We start from the raw sequence: 21057 nt of genomic DNA, 5'->3' as shown, positions 1-21057 counted from the left end.
AATTAATCTAATTAAATTCGGTTTCCCATATTACCTAACATGGATTTTTTTTCTTTTCAAAAAAGGGGGACTGGCAGCAAGGAGCGAGGCGGCGACTGGCGAGGAGATACGACCGCGGCGGTGAGGGCTCGCTGGGGACTGATCGGACGATCGCGGTGGCTAGGCAAACGGCGAGGGAGTGGAGGCCGAGGGGAGATGAGATGAGCCGATCGTGGAGAATTGATCAATGACCAAGCCTTGTCGCTGACAAGAAACGAAGGAAACGTCTTCTTTTTTCTCCTTTCTTCGCTGAATTTTACACATTTCTTCTTGTATTCTCTTTTGACCCCAGCGAGAAAGGGACAAAACACAACCCCCCCAACCGCTTCCAACTCTTTGGGCGCGCGTGTGAATGAATCCTGCAAGAAACTCGAAAGTGCATGGGCATGTGCGGCCGAGCGTACTTTGCTTCTGAATTCTTCAATGACCGAGCCTCTCTCGTGAATGCCTTCGATTGGATGCTTCGTCGTGGATCATCAAGGGACCGCAAGTGCTGGATTAACTAGCCTGGGCCTCGCCGGACGTGTTGATCTCTCTCCAGAAAGCCTGCAAAGGGAAAATTCAAGCACGGTAGCTTGCTGGATACCACGGCGGCGGGAGGCTGGCTGGCGTCGCTATGGTGACCGAGTTGAGCAAGGCAGCAGCTTCGTTGTCGTCAGAACTCGCGGGGAATTCACGGTTATGTACGACGAAGATGCGAGCGTGAGGATGGCAGCCGCGGGAGAGAGAGATCCGCTCGTGTATTGTGTATTGTCTCTCGTTACCTTCAAGATTGATATCATGGTCCATTATATTCGAACTCTTTTTGCGCATGAACCGTCCATTGGATTGTCAATATGCAAAAGACTTGGACTGAAATGCTATCAGTATGCGAATGCAATATAAATATTTTGTTTAGGGTCGGGATTGATCCCCCTTTTTTTTTTTTTTTTTTTTTTTTGCGATGAATGGCTTGATAGAAATAATAAAATTTAGGTGTCAATTGAAGTTTTATACCAGTTACGGAACGCTGGATTTGCACTGTAGTTACTCAGCATTGCCAGAGACATTAAAGTCCGAGTTTGGGGAGAAATTCAAAACAGCCTCACCGGCATGATTTCATTCATTACTCTCTTCTTTATACAGGGGTAGCAAAGCCCAAGGGATTAAAGTTGGCTATAAAATCTCACTTACGAGATGATTCGAACTTGTGAATACGTGGAAGATGAAAAACCACGAGATTATTGAGCCAACCACGCTCGGGTAATGATATGTACATCTAAGTTGAATTTCTTCTTAATGTACATTCGGTTAACATCTTCCCTACGTCTATTATTCATACAGATTGGTTCAACAGTGACCTGTTGGCTACATTGGGCATGATCAAGTGAACATAGGCAGCCAATGGTGACCCGTTGGCTCCACTGGGCAAGCGAACATAGGTAGTCCATACATAGGAAACGACTTTTTTTGGCAACACTCAAGTTAGTAAAATGAAAATGCATTAGAGATCTTCAATTTGCCTTTAACGAGCGCTTAATGATTACTCAAAATGGATTCATCTAGTTCAGAGTTGGCCTCGAGCTTGAACTAATCAAATTAGGGAAATTACCAAAAAAGTCTTGAACCTATTGTATTTATGTTATTTTAATTATAAACTTTTTAATTTGGCCAATTTAATTTTAAACTTTTTTAACGATTTGTTAATGAAGTCTTTTTGGTCAATTTTAATCGGAAATCGTTGACATAGACATTGGTCAATCTACTTGGCACATTCGATGTTGACACTAACGATTTTTATATATTTTTGGAATTCTTTATAAACTTTTCATTTTTTTTCTCTTTTTCCTTTTCTTTATTACTAAGCTCGGCCATGGGCTAGCCGACCCTTGCCGATCGTAGGCAAGGGTCATGGCCCTCACTCGGATCTGGTGAGGGCTACTAGCAAGCCAACCACCCTCGCCGAACTTGAAAAAAAAAAGAAGAGAAAGAAAAAAAATTATCAACATTAGTGCCAACTGTTTACATAGCTCTAACGGCATTTACATTAGTGATTTTGGCAAAAATAGCTTGAAGGACTAAATTGGCAAATTATAAAAAAATTAGGATTAAATTGACCAAATTAAATGTTTAAAACTGAATTGGCATAGGTGTCATAGGTTTACGATTTTTTTTTTACAATTAACCCCATCAAATTAATCTCAGGTTGGCAGGTTCACATGCCTAATCTAATTTTTATTATTATTTCAATAAATTTACTAGTTAAAAATAGGTGTAGTTATACCCATAATATTGGAGATTAACATCTAACTTGTGTTCCTTCATTAATTAATGGTAACCAAGTCAAATTGAATGGACTCACTCTAATTGATAACATCGAGTTTTTGTTTCGTCGGAATTTTTCCTTGTGAATTATCTTCAACCGAAAGTTGTTTTTCTACTTTTAATTGAAGGAGGCAAGTTTCGTGGTAACTCTAGACAAGAAATTCTTAAGATTCCTGAAGAAATCAACTACTTTAATTTAGCCAGAATTGTATAAACACAAACTTAGCTGAAATTCAATCGATAGCAAGGCTATAAAAATACAAACTCTGAAACAGACCGAACATAGACAAATTATGTCAGAATTTAATTGATGACAAAGCTCGAGATCATAGAGATATTATGCCTGAATTTGTGGCTAGTGCAGCAAACATTCATCTCTCTTTATATGTAACTTTCTTTCTGGCTACTTTTAGAGCAGAAGTACTTCATTGTTGTCTAGCAATTACATATTAATGGACTTCAGAATGCAATACATTCGACCGCATCGCGAAGGACATCCGGAGCATGGGAAATAGGTTTTGGAAAGTGCAAAAACAGAGTCGGACATCTTGAGGAACGATTTAGACATTTGAAAAGATCACGGCAAAATTTCTCCAAGCTAATATGGATTTAACGACATGACCGGATGCCCGTTTTGGCGTTTGGGGTTGGAATCGGAGGTCCATCTGAGGTTGGCCGGACGTTGGACTTCTGCTGAAATTTGAGTGCCACCAGATTCGGACATCCGACCGCTTCTTATTTAAACGCCCGATGTGCTACCCGAGAAGTTCAAGATATTTTGGACGTGCAGGGCACCGGCTGTCCGGATGCACACGAGCTAATTCGAGAGAGTTTCAAAGAGTCGTCAAATACGACTTTAAGGGTTTATATTTAGTTTCTCTTAGACTTTATTCTTGTAAAGGCTATTGAGGTAGAGGTTCCGAAAACATTTGAGAGTGTGATGAAGTGACTATAATCTTCGTTTGTTGATTATAGTACAACGGGCCATCGATCTCTCCCATGAATGTAAACACTCTTCCAAACCACATGTGAATCTTATATGTCACATCTATCCACAGTTTCGTGGTTTTACATATCATTTATCCTTGGTTGGGGAGAGGGGGGAGGAGGATTGTTCTGATATGTTGTGAGAAATTCTAGTGAGAGAATGGCCTTTTGACTTTGGAAATTAGGATAAAATACAGAAGCTCAAGTCGCGCGACTTATATGGCCAAAAAGTGCACGTTTACAAGGAGATTTATTAGACGTTGCATGCTTAACCAAGCACAAGTTGCTTAGCATATTAAAAGATGTTGCACGTTGACAATGAAAAAGAAAGAAAGGACATGCTGGTCAACAGATTAAAAATAGCACTTTTATAATGAGATGTATTAAACGACTTACTTATATCAGCCTCAGCTATGAATCGATCAAATCCACATGCAATTGATGGGATTTAAAAGAGGGAACTCTAGTTCCTAAACTAGAAATCCCCGAACGCCGCATCTACACTGACCCCCGGCAGTTGGTATTAATATAAAAAGATGACTCGCGTTATTCAAAGTTCTTTAAAACCAGAAAGTGTTGGCGAGATTTAGTATACATCTTTGCAGCTGCATCCGTGTGTAATGATATGCTTTTATAATTTCGGTGAGAGCATCGTTTAGCAAAAAGGGCCTGATGGATCTCGCAAAATGTAATGAAGGTTACGCTCCCCAAATAAATTGAAGAATTTGCGAATTATACGTATTCTAATCATATCAAATAAGTTGATTTATGCGGATGTGGGATGTGACGATGCGAAGAAAAGGGCCTGCCTGATTAATATGAACGGATTCCGGCTATTGGGCGATGGACTGTTGCTGAGAAATCAGAATCAAGATCACTGAGACAGACCGTTTGACTTTGTTGCTTCTTCTTTCGGCAACTTAGATGTTTGAGTTGATTATTACAGTAACACATTTTGCAGTAAAGTTGAACGAGTGCTCACCTACCTATCTCGGACATTGAAAGAAAACGAAACTTGTTTTACCTCTGAAGACCAAACTGAAAATTCGTTGTAGTTTCTTTGCCGTAATTCCTAAGAATAACCGAAGACGACATAGAGAAGGAAGAACGATGTGTGGGAAGTAGATTTGGAAAATTAGATGAAGCAGTCCATCTAAGAACGGGTAGCACAGAGATTTTATACCATCGCCCCCATAGCCGGAGGCCCTTCATGTTAATCAAGCAGGCCCTTTTCTTCGCATTGTCACATCCCAAATCCGCATAAATCAACTTATTTGATATTGTGAGATTTTGTGGGACCACTGCCAACTGTTCTAAAAGTTTAAGCTGTTAGATAAATGCGTTGTTTATTATTTAAATATTCTAACACTCCTCCTCACGCTTAGTCTGGTCTTTTGCCTAGTACTAAGCGTAGAAATTTAATTGGGAAGCTCTGGTACCATGTGAGATTTTGTGGAACCACTGCCAACTATTCTAAAAGCTTAAGCTATTAGATAAATACGTGATTTATTATTTAAATATTCTAACAGATATGATTAAAATTGTTATTATTCGCAAAATCTTCCATTTATTTGTGTGCTCTAACCGAAATTATAAAAGCATATCATTGTACACGCATGCGCTTGCAAAGATGTATAATCAATCTCGCCAACACTTACTGGTTTATGAGAACTTTAAATAACGAGTCATCTTTTTATATTAATACCACTTTTGAGGGTTGGTGTAGATGGTGCGTCCTGGGATTTCAAGTTCAGGAGACATCCTCATTTAAAGGGGAAATTGTCCAAAAAATTCTAAATTATAATGTACTTTTGTTAAAATTGATAGGATGAACTCAATTAGCAGAAGATGAAAATGTTTATGTCTTAATTGATAAAATTGAAAGGTTTATGATTGAATTGGTAAAAATGCAATAGGTTTATGATTTTTTAGATAAATTTCTGCTTGTTTAAATTGCATCAACTATGTGTGAACTTAATTGGTTCACAGGTTAAGGTTGATATAAGTATGTTCTTTAATGCATCTTGTTGTAAAGGTGTTATTTTTAATCTGTCGACTAGCATGTCCTTCCTTCCTTCCTTTTTAAACATGTAATTTAGCGAACCTCATTGTGAACGTGCAACATTTTTTAATGTGTTAAGCAACTTGTGCTCGGTTAAGCACGTGCATGACTAGGTTTAAGTTGTTAAGTCGAATGTATGATACACCTATGTACAGGAAAAACTAGAAAATATACGATCCAACAAGAGAATAACCCTCAATGAATTATCACAAACCACATAAATTAGTAACCTAAAACATAGTAACTGTATCATTTATTGACATAAGACAGTAAACATTGTATAAGATTGAGAATCCTGAGTGAATTTGATTCTCATAATTATCTAAAGCTTTCACAAATCGAGCATATGACTCGCATTTGTTTGACTTACACAATTTTAGCGCTATCAAATCACAATGAGTAAGCTTCAATGATGGATAACGAAGAAGGGGTCTTGATGATGTTGCAGCGAGGAAACCCTCCATTTTCCAAAATCTTCTTCCATTCAGGTTTGTCCTCTCTTTTTTGCCTGAGGAATATGAATCATGACTAGATCGGACACTAGTCCCAACTCATTGAACATGCCATCACCTTCTGGTTTCAACACAATATCTACTATGATCACCTTGCCATTTTTTTCTAGGATTGTTTCTTTGCAATTCTTTAAAATCTTCAAAAATCTTCAAGCAATCTTCATCCCCCAATCATGCACTGGCCCCTGTAAAAACAAGGACAGAATTACTAGATTCATGAATCATGGTTTCTTTTCACAGTACTTCATCAGTGTGTTCATTATGTAATCTCTATGCTTATGAAGACTAGAAAAAATTGTCTAAAATGTAACCCAACATTTTCAAAATAAGAAAAAAAAAAAAAATCTGCCCCCTCTTTCTCTCTCGCTTGCTCTACGGAGAAGGCAACTTAGCAAAAGCCCACTGAAATATTCATCAATGCCCCCAACGTCTGAGACGTCTCCATGCCGCCCATATGACCACCCCTCTCTCGCCCAAGATGCACACACTCTCTCTCTATCCTCTCTCTTTTAACTTCGAGGAGGTGACCTCATTTCGACCTCCACCATCCCAGACCTAAGGTCTCGCTGAGGCACCGGTGATAGGCCTGTAAAATCGAGACATTAGATCAATATATTATATAACACCCTATAAAAGCATATAAAGAAGGTATTGTAGCCCTTTTGGCTGAGAGCTGAGAATACATATATATGCACCCACATGTGATCCGTACAGAATCACAAAATAGAAGGAGTTCACTGTTATATATGTGGTGTAGTTTCCAACTGCAATAGAAACAGAAATTTTAATTTTCAGGGTTATTATGGTTTTTTGGAGCGTGACACCATAATTGGCTTACTGGTAAAATGGGATGGCAAACACACAAATTTTCAACTTTTGTTTGCTTTTGCTTCGTCCAATTAATTCAGATTTTAATAGTTACTCGTCCCTTTATACTTTATTTTGCGATTGTTAGGAGGTTATTATACTTGCATTGGTGGATACCAAGATATTATAATGTGTTTTTCCTCATTTTTCTCATTTGCATATTGTGACACGAATGGTGACACTAATATGATACACAACTCACTATGTCCATTGTTATATTTATACACACACCTTTTTAATTTCATTTTGTAGCTATTTCATCTATGACTAGGGTTTAAGTCATCATGTCAAACATATGATATATATCTGTGTACAAAAACAACATGAAAGTGTGGGATCCAAATGACAATAACCCTATATGAATGATTACAACCAACATAATAAGTAATATAGAACATAGTAACTAGATTATATATTGACGGGAGATAATAAACTGTCACAGATCAAGAGTCCAAAGAGAATTCCATTATTTCAATGACCTAAATCTTTCATAAATCTAGCATATGACTCGCACTTATTTGACTTACACAATTTTAATGCAATCAAATCAAAGTGGAAAGGCTTCGATGATGAATGACAAATAAGGGGTTTTGATGATGTTGTAGCGATGAAACCCTCCTTCCTCCAAAATTTTCTTCCATTCAAGCTCATCCCTCTCCTTACCACCTGAGCAATGCGTCATCATGACCAGATCCATCACTAGTCCGGTCTCATCGAACATGCCATCGCCCTTTGGTTTCAACACAATATCTGATATGATCACCTTGCCCTTCTTTTCTAGGATTGCTTTTCTGCAATTCTTTAAAATCTTGATGCAATCTTCATCCCCCCAGTCATGCATGATCCCCTGTGAACAAAAGACAGACAGAATTATTGGAGTCGTGAATCTTTTTACAATACTTCATCAGTGTATTGATTGTGTAATCTCTATGCTTAGGAAGAGTTGACATAATTGGCTAAAATGTAACCCAACGTTTAAATCTCTCTCTCGCTTGCTCTACCTAAAAGGCAACTCAGTGAAGTCCCACTAAAATCATCATGAATGCCCTGAGGCCTAAGTTGTCACCTTGCCGCCCATATGACTTCCCCTCTCTCGCCCAAGATGCACACTCTAGTTGAAGGGGAGGGCTATCGGTGATGTGACGGATTGATGGCAGGTGATTCGCTGATGCTATGCAAAGAAGAGTTAGAGAGAGCGAGAAGAGAGGGGAGAGGAGATGCGGGCTGATTTGTATGGCTTAGGGTGAGGTTTTTTATTCTAAGATGTTTTCCTCCTTTCCCAGTGGATTGTTTTCTCCGACTAGGATTCTAATAGTTGGATTAAAAAAAAAAAAGTAAGGATGATTGGTTAATCCAGTTATAGTATGAACATAATCGATTCCCAATATATGAAATTAGGAAGTAACCCTGTCCATCTTGGAACTTGATCAATCATTTCGAAATTGTCAAGGGAATGGCAGTTTTTTTTTTTTTTTTAATTTTTAATTTTCTTTCTCAAAAGTACTTAAATATATCAAAAGTTATTTTAGTGTAGGATGAAATTTGAAAATCACATGTACATTACTAGTAAAAGAAGAAATTACTCCCAAAAATATTATGTACTTTTTCTATTCCCAAATAAAAAAATAGCAAAAAATGTTCTCTAGCCTATTAGGTTTGGTTCCCAGAGGAATCAGGAGTGGAATCGGTTATTTGCAATTCGTCAACGGGAACCACCATAATTGGTCGGCTTGATTTGGTTTGGTCTAGTTCCTAGGTTGAACAAGGATTGATGCACACTCCTAAAATAAAATAAAAGATATCCCCACACTAATATTGGATAAGTTTGGGTATTTATGTGGCGTGTTTGTGTGATATTCATGTTTGTAATCCACTATTCAAATTTTCAGTTTGAGGTACTATCTTCTAATTAGGGATAGAAAAAAAATGATGTCGATAAGTTTATGTGCGAATTATATAAAAAAAAAATTGAAATCCCACCAAGTGAAAGGCTAATAAGAGGAAATTTTCTCCAATTAGAATTGGAGAAATATTAAGCCTTTTTTTTAGAAAACAAGATGCTCCGTTTCTATGGCGCTTGTATGGCTTATACATAATTCAAGTTTGAGGTTACACAAAACTTATCTACTAGTGTAACAAGCTAGACACAGGAATAATGTGAAATCCAATATATATTTATCTCGAATAATTTAGAACATGGGTAGGACTTTGGATACCACTATAGATATGGTGTGTGTTTATTTTATTGAAAAATTAGAGTCCCATCTAACTGTTTTCCTATAAACTTGATTCCCATAAATAAACATATAAAAGAAAAAATAAATACATCAGCACAATACTTTAGAATGCCTAAGAGACAGCAGAAAAGGTAGATCGCGAGCTGCAAGATGGAGAAACAAGTAGTCACAAGTAACTAAACTCCTACGAGGTCAGGCCAACGCGAATTGCAAAACGAAATGAAGCACATTTCCAAATGAAAAAAATACACATTTACCGGAAAAATTACTGTGTGGTTTATAAATAATGTGAATCAATATCATTTAAATCATTAATTACGTGAGTTTTTATTATAAGACTGATGTGATTTAGAATCCGGACAGGTTTGACCCCCATATGATTTATAAACTGTGAAATATATTTTCCCCTGACTATGGCATTACTCGAACTGAATTTTTGTCACAAATCATGGATTCCCACCCTTTTGATACATTAAAAGGACAGAATAAAAAAAGGATCACGTGCCATAAAAAAAGGGCAAAATTCACGAATTAATAAATATGTATAATGTATATGACGATAAAACTCACCTTCATGAAAACTGCATCGGCATGCGGTATAGTCTCAAACATGTCTCCTCCAACATGAGTGATTCTATTATGCGCAGGTGCCGTCGCAATGACATGAGGCAGATCGAAATTAGTCCCTTGAATGTGTGGATATGACTTAATGATCTCCGTCAAGGCCCCGCCAATCCCCCCTCCGACATCGACCAAAGATCCAATGCTCTCGAAGCCGTCCTTATACGCTTCCACGATGCCCCTAACCAAGATCCTGCTCGTACACGCCATCCCATCATTGAACAAACGGTTGAACTCGGGATTCTCCGATGCGAAGTCCCAAACCTTGCGGCCGTGAGCCATCTCGAATGCGATGCCGCCGGTCCTGACAGAGTCGCCAAGGCAATGCCACGAGGACATCAGCCATGGGTGGTTTTCCATCAACACCATCGGCGCGAGGCTAAGCTCGGACCCGCACCCCTGGAGGAGCCATCTCGACGATGGGGTGAGGCTGTAGAGTGTCTCGTGACTCTCATGGCTGCCATCGGGTAGGCAATGGTTGGCGGAGAAGATGTTCTTGCGGACAAGGAGTCTCATGATGCGCGCCAAGTAGGCGGTTCCGTGGGATGAGGAGGGAATGCGGGAGGCTATTTGGGCTAGGGTGACGGGCCCGTCACCGTAAGAATGGATGATGTCGGGTAATCGGAGCTCGACCGCGCATTTCAGCACCATGGAGTCGGCGTATGCATACAGGAGCTTCCACACGTGTGCTTGGCCTCTTAGGGTTGCTTCAGTTTCATCAAGCGATTCCATTCTCACTCTCTCCCTCTCTCAGCTTGCTTTGGTTTGGGGTTATGGAACGAGGAACGAAGAGAAGAGACCAGAGGCGTGCTAATATATGGGGCCAAAGGCTTTAGGGGCGTAGATCTGCGTGTCTCGGTGTATACAGGATGATGGGACTACCACATGCGACGGAGATTAGTAGAGCCCTTGAACTTCTAAGAACGATGATATAGTCAAAATCAGCTGTCTGGTCATGCATTAATCACGACAATTAATGAGACCGAGAAATCCTCCCTAGCCCCGAACATGTGGTTTGCATTCCCGTGTCTAATGCACGAAATGTCAACACACTAAAACACTTATTTAAATTACTCATGAAATTTCAATGAAATATTCTGACAATTAAAAAAAATTCACCGTCACCTCTAGAAGACAAGAGGAGAAAAAAAAGAAGAAAGAATATGATGATTTGCAAGCCGAATTGGATTTTTCTTGGTCCACAAACTGGAGCTTAAGTTGAAAATCCACTTACTTTGGTAAAAAAAGAAAGAGATTGCTTAATTCGCTCAATAGGAAAAAAGAAATAAAAAAAAAAACAAACACGGTGGTAATGACTGATCATAATCTTGTTAAATATATTTATAAAACTGATCAATAATAACCTTTTTTTTTCTATGCTTGATTAGGGATTAATATTAATCATTTATAATCCACCAGTGGGCAGCGCAGCTGATTGGGTTCTACTACCTTAGCGCCGAGGGAATGAGTTTGAATCTCCGCGTTGCTAACATGTCTTAAGTGGAGGTTATGGTGGTAGGATCCTGTGCTAACCTCCCTCTAAATATAGTTGGTGGTCTCCATTGGGCCTATCGGACTTGCGGCGGCCGTGAGCACCCATAAAGTGTGCTAGGCTGGATCTTAGATATTAAAAAAAAAAATATTAATCATTTATAACTTTGTAATTGTCATCAACATTTGAGTATGTCACAGTGTCAAACAAGAAAGTGGAAAGAGACTATAAGAAAATTAAATAAAAAAAACTGTTTATGACAGTAAATTAAAGGTTGGGAAAACGCAAAAAGCTAAGCATAAGTCTCCCAACCTGTCCAGAATCGGCGCTCTGGACGCAGTTCCATTGCATCCTCTTCAACCTCGCTCTTGAGATAAAGAGAGAGAGTGGCTGCAGTTGCATCATGCATGTTCCATTTCAATCTTTGACAAGAGGGAAGAGAGAGAATTCTAAAAGTGCCTTCTCTCTTTTCCGCTCGATTTTTCTTTATCTCGACCCCACTTAAATATTTAATTTCGTACTAACTTAATATTTCTTTTACCAATTTTAACTCCACTAAATATTTTCACCAAAATTAGAGCTCGGAAATTCTCCACTTTTGCTTTAGCCAACAACGATTTTTATGTACATCTCACAAAAAAATAGACACGATGTTTGCCAAGTAAATCGACTCTTGACTCGTTGACCACTCTAGAACAACTTTGTTACCAAGTCGAGACCATTCATTTCTTGTGAAGTTTAGATGAATATGAAATTTTGAAATTGATATTACTTGAATCAAATTGCTTGCAAAAGCTCATTGGCCCTAATTTAAATAGCTTAATTGATTTAAGTGGCTCAAGTGTTTGAATTGAGTTAATCTCAATGTATTCGGTACTTGATTAACGTGACCCGTTTGCCAATTAATTAGTTAAAGCTATTTTTACGATAAACTAGTATCCAAGCACACGTCAAGCACAAGAGTATCAGGTGGTAAAGTTACAAGGTATGTGTTACTTTACGAGGGAAAATTTGGAGAGAGAGATGTCAAATAACTTATTGAACTGAGAAGTATGAGCTTGGAGACCTGGCTACTTGGAAGCCCATATCATGAACCAATTGAGTCTAAGTTTTTGTCACGTGCAAGTGGCATAAAGCGAGAGCAATGTGCACGTAATCCATAGGACTAATATTAGCCTAGCTATTACCTTTTTGTTAATTGCAACTATAATTACTTTTGAAGGGAAAATTTGGAGAGAATAGACGTGCAAAATCATCGTATGTTAGGTTTTTTTTAGAGAAAAATCGCAAAATAGAGATTGAAGTAGCATTGGATCATGTGTTTTGCTTTTTCGTTTTGCCCATACCATAGCAGTGATGCCTCAATGTGTTATGTGATGGGATTAAAAAACTCTGACTAGATTCTATTTATGAATTGTTGAAATCCCTCATTTACTACGAACTTGAAAGGTCATTCATCATTTTTTCGTTTTGCCCATATCATAACAGTGATGCTTCAATGTGTTATGTGATGGGATTAAAAAACTCTGGCTAGATTCTATTCATGAATCGTTGAAATTCCTCATTTTCTACGAACTGGAAAGGTAATTCATTAAGGATAAATATGGTCACTTGGTCTTTTTGATTAGCATTTTGTCAAATTTCCATGAACCAGGTGCACTACCAGCCCTCGCAAATTAACCCGGGCACCTTTTTTGCCTTTTTTTCAATAATTGTATATGGGTATTCATTGCATCTAGCTAAACATTAATACATCGAATTGATCTCATTGATCACTAGAACAAAACATTCAACATTTTCTTGATTTTGAATCATTTTAAAGTGTTCCCACACTAGATATCTCCTCCATTCTGTGACACTAGAATCAATTGTTGCAAACGTCTAGCAATCCTTTTATATGTGATGTTTAGAACCTGCAAATTATTGTTCAATAAGATATATAGCCCTCAACATACTCTTGACAAATACAAGAAAAGTTGGCAAGCACTTGCTGATCAACAAGAAATTATACATAAAATACTAATCAAATTCATTAGACCACTAAGTTGAGATATGGAGCAAAAGTTCCGCTTTTGGTCTTCACGAGTGACACAACGCACCACTTCACAAGTATACATATGAAATGCACCATGAGCATATGAAACAATAGATCTCTAAATGAAGACTAAACGATAATTGAGGGAGACCAGATTACTCTGCTTCTAAAAAATCAAAGCAAACAGAAAAAAATGGCAAAGCCAAAATCCTAAGATATTAAAAATCAATATCACATGCTTACATAAGGGCAGCGGAAGGAGATCAAACCATGCTAGAAATATTGAACTAATCATAGAGAATGCCTTCCTAGGCTTCTAGTCATAAACTTATTTATTTTTCGGTTTGCATTCGGGTTTGTGACCCAACCCATTGTGACCTGAATCGAAATCTTTATGATACCTAGAACTTGTAGTTACCTACGTGTGTTCAACATCGAATCAAATAACAAAAGATGTTCATTGTTATATGTAGTGCAGTTTCCTACTACAAACCTTTTGAAATATTAGAAAATTTAATTTATCTTTCAAATTTATTATGGTCTTTTAGAGCGCGACCCGATATTCATGTTCTTATTTCATATGAAGCACCGATCGATATAATAGGAAGAAAAAGTGAATTAACATCACTGCTAAAAATGGACGGTAAACACATAAATTCGCAACTTTTGTTTCCCTTTTGCGTGATCCAATTAATTCGGATTTTTATAGTTACTTGTTTCTTCATATTTTCGATTGTTATGAGGTCAGTGTAATCGCATTGGTGGATATAACTAGATAGGAGAATATGTTCTTCTTCATTTTTCTCATTTGCATGTTCTAACACGAATGGCCACACTAATTTAACCGGTAACTTACAACGGCCATGGATATATATTTATACGCACACCACCTTTTCAATTTCATTTCCTAGCTATTTCGTCCATAATAAGGGTTTGAGCCGTTATGTTGAATATATGATGTATCTATTGTAAACACCTAAATTTAAATTTCATAAAAAGCTAGGGATCAACTTGGTCCTATCAAAAATATCATTGGGATCCCCTAGGGATTAATATTATTTGCATATTCTACTTTTTTTTTTTTATTTTATTTTCCACTATTTTACCTTAAATAAAAAGTCTTTAAAAAAAAAAAGAGAAAAGAAGCCCACGGGGGCTGGGCCTTTGCCTTAGCCCCATTTCCTTTTCTTTCCCCCCAAGCGCGGGCCCAGGGCCCATCTCGCCCAACACATCTCCCTTGGCCCAACACATCCCTTTCACTCTCCAATTTTCTGCCATTTCTTCAATTTCTGTCACTTGCACCCAGCCTTGGTAGGTTGCGACCTCGAGTTTTCGCCGGTTTTCGATTTGCCCATTTTTGGGGGCCGGTTTCCCAAGGATCCCGGCTCGGAGACGAGGGAGGCGGACGGACGTAGCCTGATCTATCGAGCTCGTCCGCCGTCCAACGCCGCTGAGCCGGGTAGGGAATGCCACCAACAGCCCCCATTCCCTTCTCGTTGTGTTCTGTTTCGGGTTCGCCGAATTTGGCTGCCTTTGCCCGGCTCGCGCGAGTTTCTGGCCTTCCCTGCACGTGTGCTGCTGTTCTGGGGTCGTATGTGTCGTTTATTCGGAATCCCGGCTTGAGCTCGGGCTCGGGCTCGGTCATCGCCGTTTCTCATCCCTCAGTTTGCCTATACTAAGTGTTCGATAAATTACCTAAACTAGACGCCTGTTCATGGTCTTCATCGTGCCCGAAACCCACTGTCTTTTTGTTTAAACTGAGTATAAATGAGTTGTCCCTGTGCCGCGCTTGAACCTCGCTCGTTCATTACTTGCAGATTTTGGTCTAAGTTCGTGTCTCGGACAAGTTCGAAGCTTCCTCTTAGCTGACGCCCTCTGCGTGTTCGACGAAATGTCTCACTGAACTGTACGCGTTTATTCTTAGTCCCCCGTCCGTCTTTAGCGTTCGTGATTTGTGAAATGTGTTTCGGTAGATTTCCACCGCTGTCCTTTGCTTTGAATGCCCTCGTGTCGTGGTTTCTTTCGGCGTGCGACATGTTTCTGCGTGTGGGCGCTTCTCGGTTGGCGAAGACGAGGGGCGGTGGTGGTTGTGGCCACATATGACAGCCGCGCAGTGGCTTGACGTGGCTTGTATTGTGCCCGAACTACTCTAATTAAAACTTGGGTCCTTCTTCCTGTTTGTATCAGCCATTGTTCTTGGTCCTTGGGAAAGGAGGCGCGCGTTCGGGCAAGGAAACGCTTCTGCGAAGCCGTGAGGGGGAAGACGTGGGATTGGCTAGAGTGGGCTTGAGTGTTGATAGGGGTCTGTTGGGCTCAAGAAGATCTGGGTTTGGGTTTGACTTTGGGCTCAAAGAGAGCTCAGCCGTAGTGGGCTTTAGAAGATAAAATATTTGGGCTGGTTTAGGTCTCCTTTGCTTTGGGTTGGCCGTCTTTTTGATTCCTTCTCGGATGGGCTTCATTTTGGGAGGGGACCGAACTGGGCCTGCGTATCAGGCCCAGTCCGGCCGTGGGTTTGGCGACCCGGATCGTTTCCGACCCGGGTCGGTACGACTTTTTTTTTAATAATATAACATAACCTTGTTTTTTTTAATATTGAAAAAATCAGAAAAATCCAAAAATAATTTAAATTTTTCAAAAATAGTAAAAGCCTAAAAAATGATTTTCATTTTCCACAAATGCCTAGAAAAAACTTGAAAATGCAAAAAGAATCAAGGTTCGGGGTTTAAACAAGATTAAATATCAAAAGGGTATTAAGTTGATTAACTAGTGTAATCAAGTTCTCAATTATAATTTCTAAAATATTTTTCTCAATATTTTACTTAGATTTTTCAATTGACCTACCACGAATTGATTGGTAGTTGGACCATAACTCGTGAATTGGTGGTCTTGGGAAAGCTTGCGCTAAACCTAATACTTAACAAGCCATTAGCCTCCGCCTGCCCATGCGTAAGGGCTTTGGAGGGAGGTTGCAACATCTATGTATAGAAAAACCTAGAAAGCATGTGATCAATATGAGAATAACCCACCTTACCAAAAAAAATAAATTGAGAATAACCCTTTGTAAATGATTACAAACCACATTGATTAGTAACCTGAAACATAGTAACTGAATTATTCATAGATAGGAAATAGTAAATTTGGTCTTAGCTTGAGATACCTCGGTGAATCCAACTATCTTAACTACTGAAGTCTTTCATTGAAAGAGCATAGGACTTGTATTTATTTTTCTTACATAATTATAGCGTGACCAAATCATAGAGGATAGGCTTCAATAATGGAAAACAAGGAAGGGGTTTTAATGATGTTGAAGTGAGGAAACCCTCCCTCCTCCAAGATCTTCTTCCATTCGAGTTCGTCCCTCTCTTTACCGCCTGAGCAATGCGCCATCATGACTAGATCCAACACTAGTCCGGTCTCATCGAACATGCCATTGCCCTCTGGTTTCAGCACAACATCAGCTATGATCACCTTGCCATTCTTTTCTGGGATTGCTTTTTTGCAATTCTTCAAAATCTTAACGCAATCTTCGTCCCCCCAATCATGCATTATCCCCTGTAAAACAAAAGACAAAAAATTACTAGAGTCGAGAATCATGGTTTCTTTTTACAGTACTTCATTGGTGTGTTCATTGTGTAATCTCTATGCTTATGAAAAGTTGACATAATTGGCAAAAATGTAATCCAACGTTTTCAAAAAAGGAAAAAAAAAATTACCCATTCTCTCGCTTGCTCTACACAAAAGGCAACTCAGTGAACACCCACTGAAATTGTCATTGATGCCCTAAGGAGACGTTTTTGTGCCACCCTTATAACTACCCCTCTCTTGCCCAAGATGCACACTGTCTCTCACTAGGGGTGTCAGGAACCAAATCAAAAACCGAACTAAATCGAAAAATTTGATTTTTTGGGTTCGGTTTGGTTCTCATTAAAAATCAATATTTTTTTTATTGATTTGGTTTTTATCGGTTAACCCAACCGAACCGAATCACAAACCGATAAAATCAAACCATTAAAAATTTGGTTTATTCTCTCCCGACTCCTGTCTCCTCTAGCTTTGAGTCCTCTCCTCTCATGTCTCGTCTTGGTTGGCGACGACTGCGGCTGCGACTGCGATGGCAACGACAATGATGATGGCGATTGTGATGGCGATGGCCAAAAAGCTTCTTTTTCTTAGCCCAAATCAGCGAAAGTTGCATGGAGATGTCGTCTCTTGCTCCTCTGAACGTGTTGGGAAGGAGACTAGTTGCAGAGAGCCGGTCCATTTCGGTAGAGACTCATTTGCTCTGTTTTTCGATCGCGAAACAGAGCAATGTGAGAAAGGGAGAATATGATGCTAGGGATCAGAGCTGATGAGAGCAAGTAGAGCAAGTAGATCTTTATGATTTGGCAATTGAATTATCTGAAAAAAAAGTAGAGAGTTGGAGAGAGAATATTTGCTTTGCAATATTGCTTCTGGGTCAAGCAAAGTAGAAGGGAAAAAGAAGGAAGACAGAGCTGGAAATGTCAGTGAACCGCTCGCTCAAAGGTCACTTCTTTTGATGCATTGCAGAGAGACCCACCGAAAAAGATGACATGGAAAAGAAGGGCCTGATCACGAATCCAATAGCTGAGCAAAATAAGACAATTACTTATGGATGAAGACGGATGGACGAACTCTATCAAAGAAAAATGGAAGCTTTTTGGCTGCCGTTGCCCTCAAATGAAGACAAAAAAATAAAAACCAAAAACCAAAAGCTAAAAAGCAAAAACCGAAAAATCGAACCAAACAGAACCGAAATTTCAGTTCGGTTCGTATTTAGTTCGGGTCTTATTTGGTTTGGTTCGGAAGTTTTTTCTAATGGTTTGATTTGGTTCGATTTTTCAAAAGAATCGAATCGAACTGAACTATTGACACTCCTATCTCTCACCCTCCCTCTCTCTTTTTAACTCTGAGACGGTGACCTCAAGGTCTCATTGAGTCACGGGCGATAGGCTTGTAAAATATAGACATTAGATCAATGGTGGCCTGAGGTCATGACGAGAGAGAGAGAGAGAGAGAGAGGATGTTGACTGAGGTGGCTGAAGAGGAGGGTTATCGGTGACGTGACAGTTCAATGGTGATCGACTCTCTGATGCTATGCAAAGAAGAGTGGGAGAGAGCGATGAGACAGGGGAAAGAAGATGTGGGCCGATTTCAAGGGCCTATGGTAAGGGTTTTTACTTTTTGACGTTTTTTTTTTATATGCTAAGTTTGAGGCCATGTTTCCTCCAATTCTATTGGAATATGTATTCTTCAACCAATATTTTGATAGTTGGATTAAAGAAAGTAATGGTGATCGGTTGGTCCGGTTCTAGGATGGATAACATCCTAGACCAAACCAACCAGTTCAAGGTTGTCTCGGGAATTAGTGGTGTTATTTTTTTTGTTAAAATGTTTTATTTTCTTTCTCAAAAGCATCTAAATATATTGAAAGTTACTCTAGCGCAGTATGAAATTGCTAATCATATGTAAGTCATTACTAAAAAGAAGAAATAACTTTCATAAATAATATATACTTTTTTTCCCTTCCCGAATAAAAAAAATGAAAAAAAGTATACTATAGGCTGGATAGCTCTAGTTCATGGAAGAACTTGGAGTTGAATCAATTATTCCCAGTTCCAAATCAATTGGACCAATGGGAATCAACCGATTTGATCCAATTCCCAAGTTTAATTGGAAACGAAGCACGCCCCTAAAAAAAGGACATCCCCACACCAATATTTGGATAAGTTTGTGTTTTTGCGTGTCTGCATATAATATATATTGTGTGATATTCATATTTGTAACCAACTATTCAAAGCTCCAAGTCGATGAACTATCTTTCAACTAAGGATAGAAAAAATAAAGCCGCTGAGTTTATGTGTGGCTCATATACAAACTTTTGAAATCCCACCAATTAAAAGACTAATCAGAGGAAATTTTCGCCAATTAAATATGGAGGAAAATAATGCCTTTTTATCCAAAAACAAGATGCTTGGTCCCTACCATGCTTGTATGGCTTATAGATAGTGCTAGTTTGAGGTTACACAAAACTTATTTACTAGTGTAACAAACTAGATACAAGAATAAAGTGAAATCCGATATATTTGTCCCAAATAATTTAGAACATGGCCAGGACTTCTAGATGCCATTATACATATGTTGTGTGTGTTTACGTTATTGAACAAATAGAGTCACGTGGAACTGTTTCCCTATAAACTTGATTCGTATAAATAAAGATATAAAGGAAAAATCAATACATCAGCACATCAATTTAGAACGCTCGTAAGATGGCAGAAAAGGTAGATCTTGAGGTGTAAAATAGAGAAACAAGTAGTTACAGCCAACTAAACTCTTTCTACCAAGTCAGGCGAACACGAATTACAAAATGAAAAAAATACACATTAACCGAAAAAGTCATTGTGTGGCTTATAAATCACGTGGATCAATATAATTTAAATCATTAGTTACGCGAGTTTTATAATAAGAATTATATGATTAAGAATCTAGATAGCTTGACCCCCATATAATTTATAGACTATGAATAATTTTTCCCTTGACTATGGCATTACTCAAACAGAATTGTTATCGCACTTCATGGATTCCCACCCTTTTGACACATTAAAAGGACAGGAAAAAAAATTGATCATGTGCCATAGGAAAAATGCAAAATTCACAAATTAATAATATGCATAAGGTATTTGGCAATGAAACTCACTTTCATGAAAACCGCATCAGCATGCGGTATAGTCTCAAACATGTTTCCTCCAACGTGAGTGATTCCGTCGTGCGCTGGTGCTGTCGCAACGACATGAGGTAGATCAAAATTAATCCCCTGAATGTGTGAAAATGACTTGGTGATCTCGGCCAGGGTCTTGCCGACCCCACCTCCGACATCGACCAAAGATCCAATGCTCTCGAAGCCGTCCTTATACACTTCCACGATGCCCCTAACCACGACCCCGCTCACACACGCCATCCCATCGTTGAACAAGCGGTTGAACTCGGGATTCTCCGATGCGAAGTCCCAAATCTTGCGGCCGTGAGCCATCTCAAATGCGATGCCACCGGTCTTGACGCAGTCGCCAAAGCAATGCCATGGGGACATCAGCCATGGGTGGTTTTCCATCAACACCAACGGCGCGAGGCTGAGCTCGGACCCGGGCCCCTGGAGGAGCCATCTAGACGATGGGGTGAGGCTGTAGAGTGTCTCGTGACTCTCATGGCCGCCATCAGGTTCGCAATGATTAGCGGAGAAGATGTTCTTACGGACAAGGAGTCTCATGATGCGTGCCAAGTAGGCGGTTCCGGGGGATGGGGAGGGAATGCGGGAGGCTATTTGGGCTAGAGTGACGGGCCCGCCGCCGTAAGAATGGATGATGTCGGGTACTCGGAGCTCGACCGCGCATTTCAGTGCCATCGAGTCAGCGTATGCATACATGAGCTTCCATATGTGTGCTTGGCCTCTTAGGGTTGCTTCAGTTTCATCAAGCGATTCCATTCTCTCTCTCTCTCTCTCTCTCTCTCTCTCTCTCTCTGAGCTTGCTTTGATTCGCAGTATAGTACGAGAAGCGAAGGGAAGAGACCGGAGGCGTCGTAATATATAGACACAAGAGGGAAGAGAGAGAATTCTAGAAATACCTGACTCTCTTTTCACGCGCGATTTTTCTTGTATCTTGACTCTGCTCATATATTTAATTTCGCACTAACCTGATGTTTCTCCAGTTTTAACTCTACTCAACATTTGACGCCGAAATCAGAGCATGGAAATTCTCCAGTTTTGTATTAGCCAGCGGCGACTTTATAGTACATCTCACGGAGAAGAGACACAGGGTTTGCCAAGCAAATCGACCTTGACTCGTTCACCACTCTGGAACAACTTTGTTACCAGGTTGCGGCAATTC

The 21057-nt window shown here is 39.4% G+C and overlaps 2 protein-coding genes across 2 annotated transcripts; both read right to left on the bottom strand.

Annotated features, from left to right (window-relative positions):
• Nucleotides 1–7318: 7318 nt before the first annotated feature.
• On the bottom strand, nucleotides 7319–10361 carry LOC104425413 (xanthohumol 4-O-methyltransferase). Its single transcript, XM_010038111.3, has 2 exons — nucleotides 9579–10361; nucleotides 7319–7618 (listed from the first exon to the last, which is right to left on the bottom strand). The coding sequence occupies exons 1-2, from the start codon at nucleotides 10359–10361 to the stop codon at nucleotides 7319–7321; spliced, it is 1083 nt and encodes a 360-aa protein (XP_010036413.2).
• Nucleotides 10362–16236: 5875 nt separating this feature from the next.
• LOC104425414 (xanthohumol 4-O-methyltransferase) lies at nucleotides 16237–20702 on the bottom strand. Its single transcript, XM_039304058.1, has 2 exons — nucleotides 19872–20702; nucleotides 16237–16708 (listed from the first exon to the last, which is right to left on the bottom strand). The coding sequence occupies exons 1-2, from the start codon at nucleotides 20652–20654 to the stop codon at nucleotides 16409–16411; spliced, it is 1083 nt and encodes a 360-aa protein (XP_039159992.1). The 5' UTR covers nucleotides 20655–20702; the 3' UTR covers nucleotides 16237–16408.
• Between the last annotated feature and the right edge of the window lie 355 nt (nucleotides 20703–21057).

This window comes from Eucalyptus grandis, chromosome 11 (assembly GCF_016545825.1).
Source record: "Eucalyptus grandis isolate ANBG69807.140 chromosome 11, ASM1654582v1, whole genome shotgun sequence".
Classification (NCBI taxonomy): domain Eukaryota; kingdom Viridiplantae; phylum Streptophyta; class Magnoliopsida; order Myrtales; family Myrtaceae; genus Eucalyptus; species Eucalyptus grandis.
Note: the sequence above shows the minus strand (reverse complement) of the source record. Positions and strands in the feature narration are given on the sequence as shown.

What these genes read in the sequence shown, in the direction of transcription:
- LOC104425413 (XM_010038111.3), bottom strand. Translation starts at nt 10,361, where the DNA reads ATGGAATCGCTTGATGAAACTGAAGCAACCCTAAGAGGCCAAGCACAC. An exon ending in CCGATGCAGTTTTCATGAAG is followed by an intron (nt 7,619 to 9,578) that starts GTGAGTTTTATC and finishes TTTTGTTCACAG; the next exon opens with GGGATCATGCATGACTGGGG.
- LOC104425414 (XM_039304058.1), bottom strand. Translation starts at nt 20,654, where the DNA reads ATGGAATCGCTTGATGAAACTGAAGCAACCCTAAGAGGCCAAGCACAC. An exon ending in CTGATGCGGTTTTCATGAAA is followed by an intron (nt 16,709 to 19,871) that starts GTGAGTTTCATT and finishes TTTGTTTTACAG; the next exon opens with GGGATAATGCATGATTGGGG.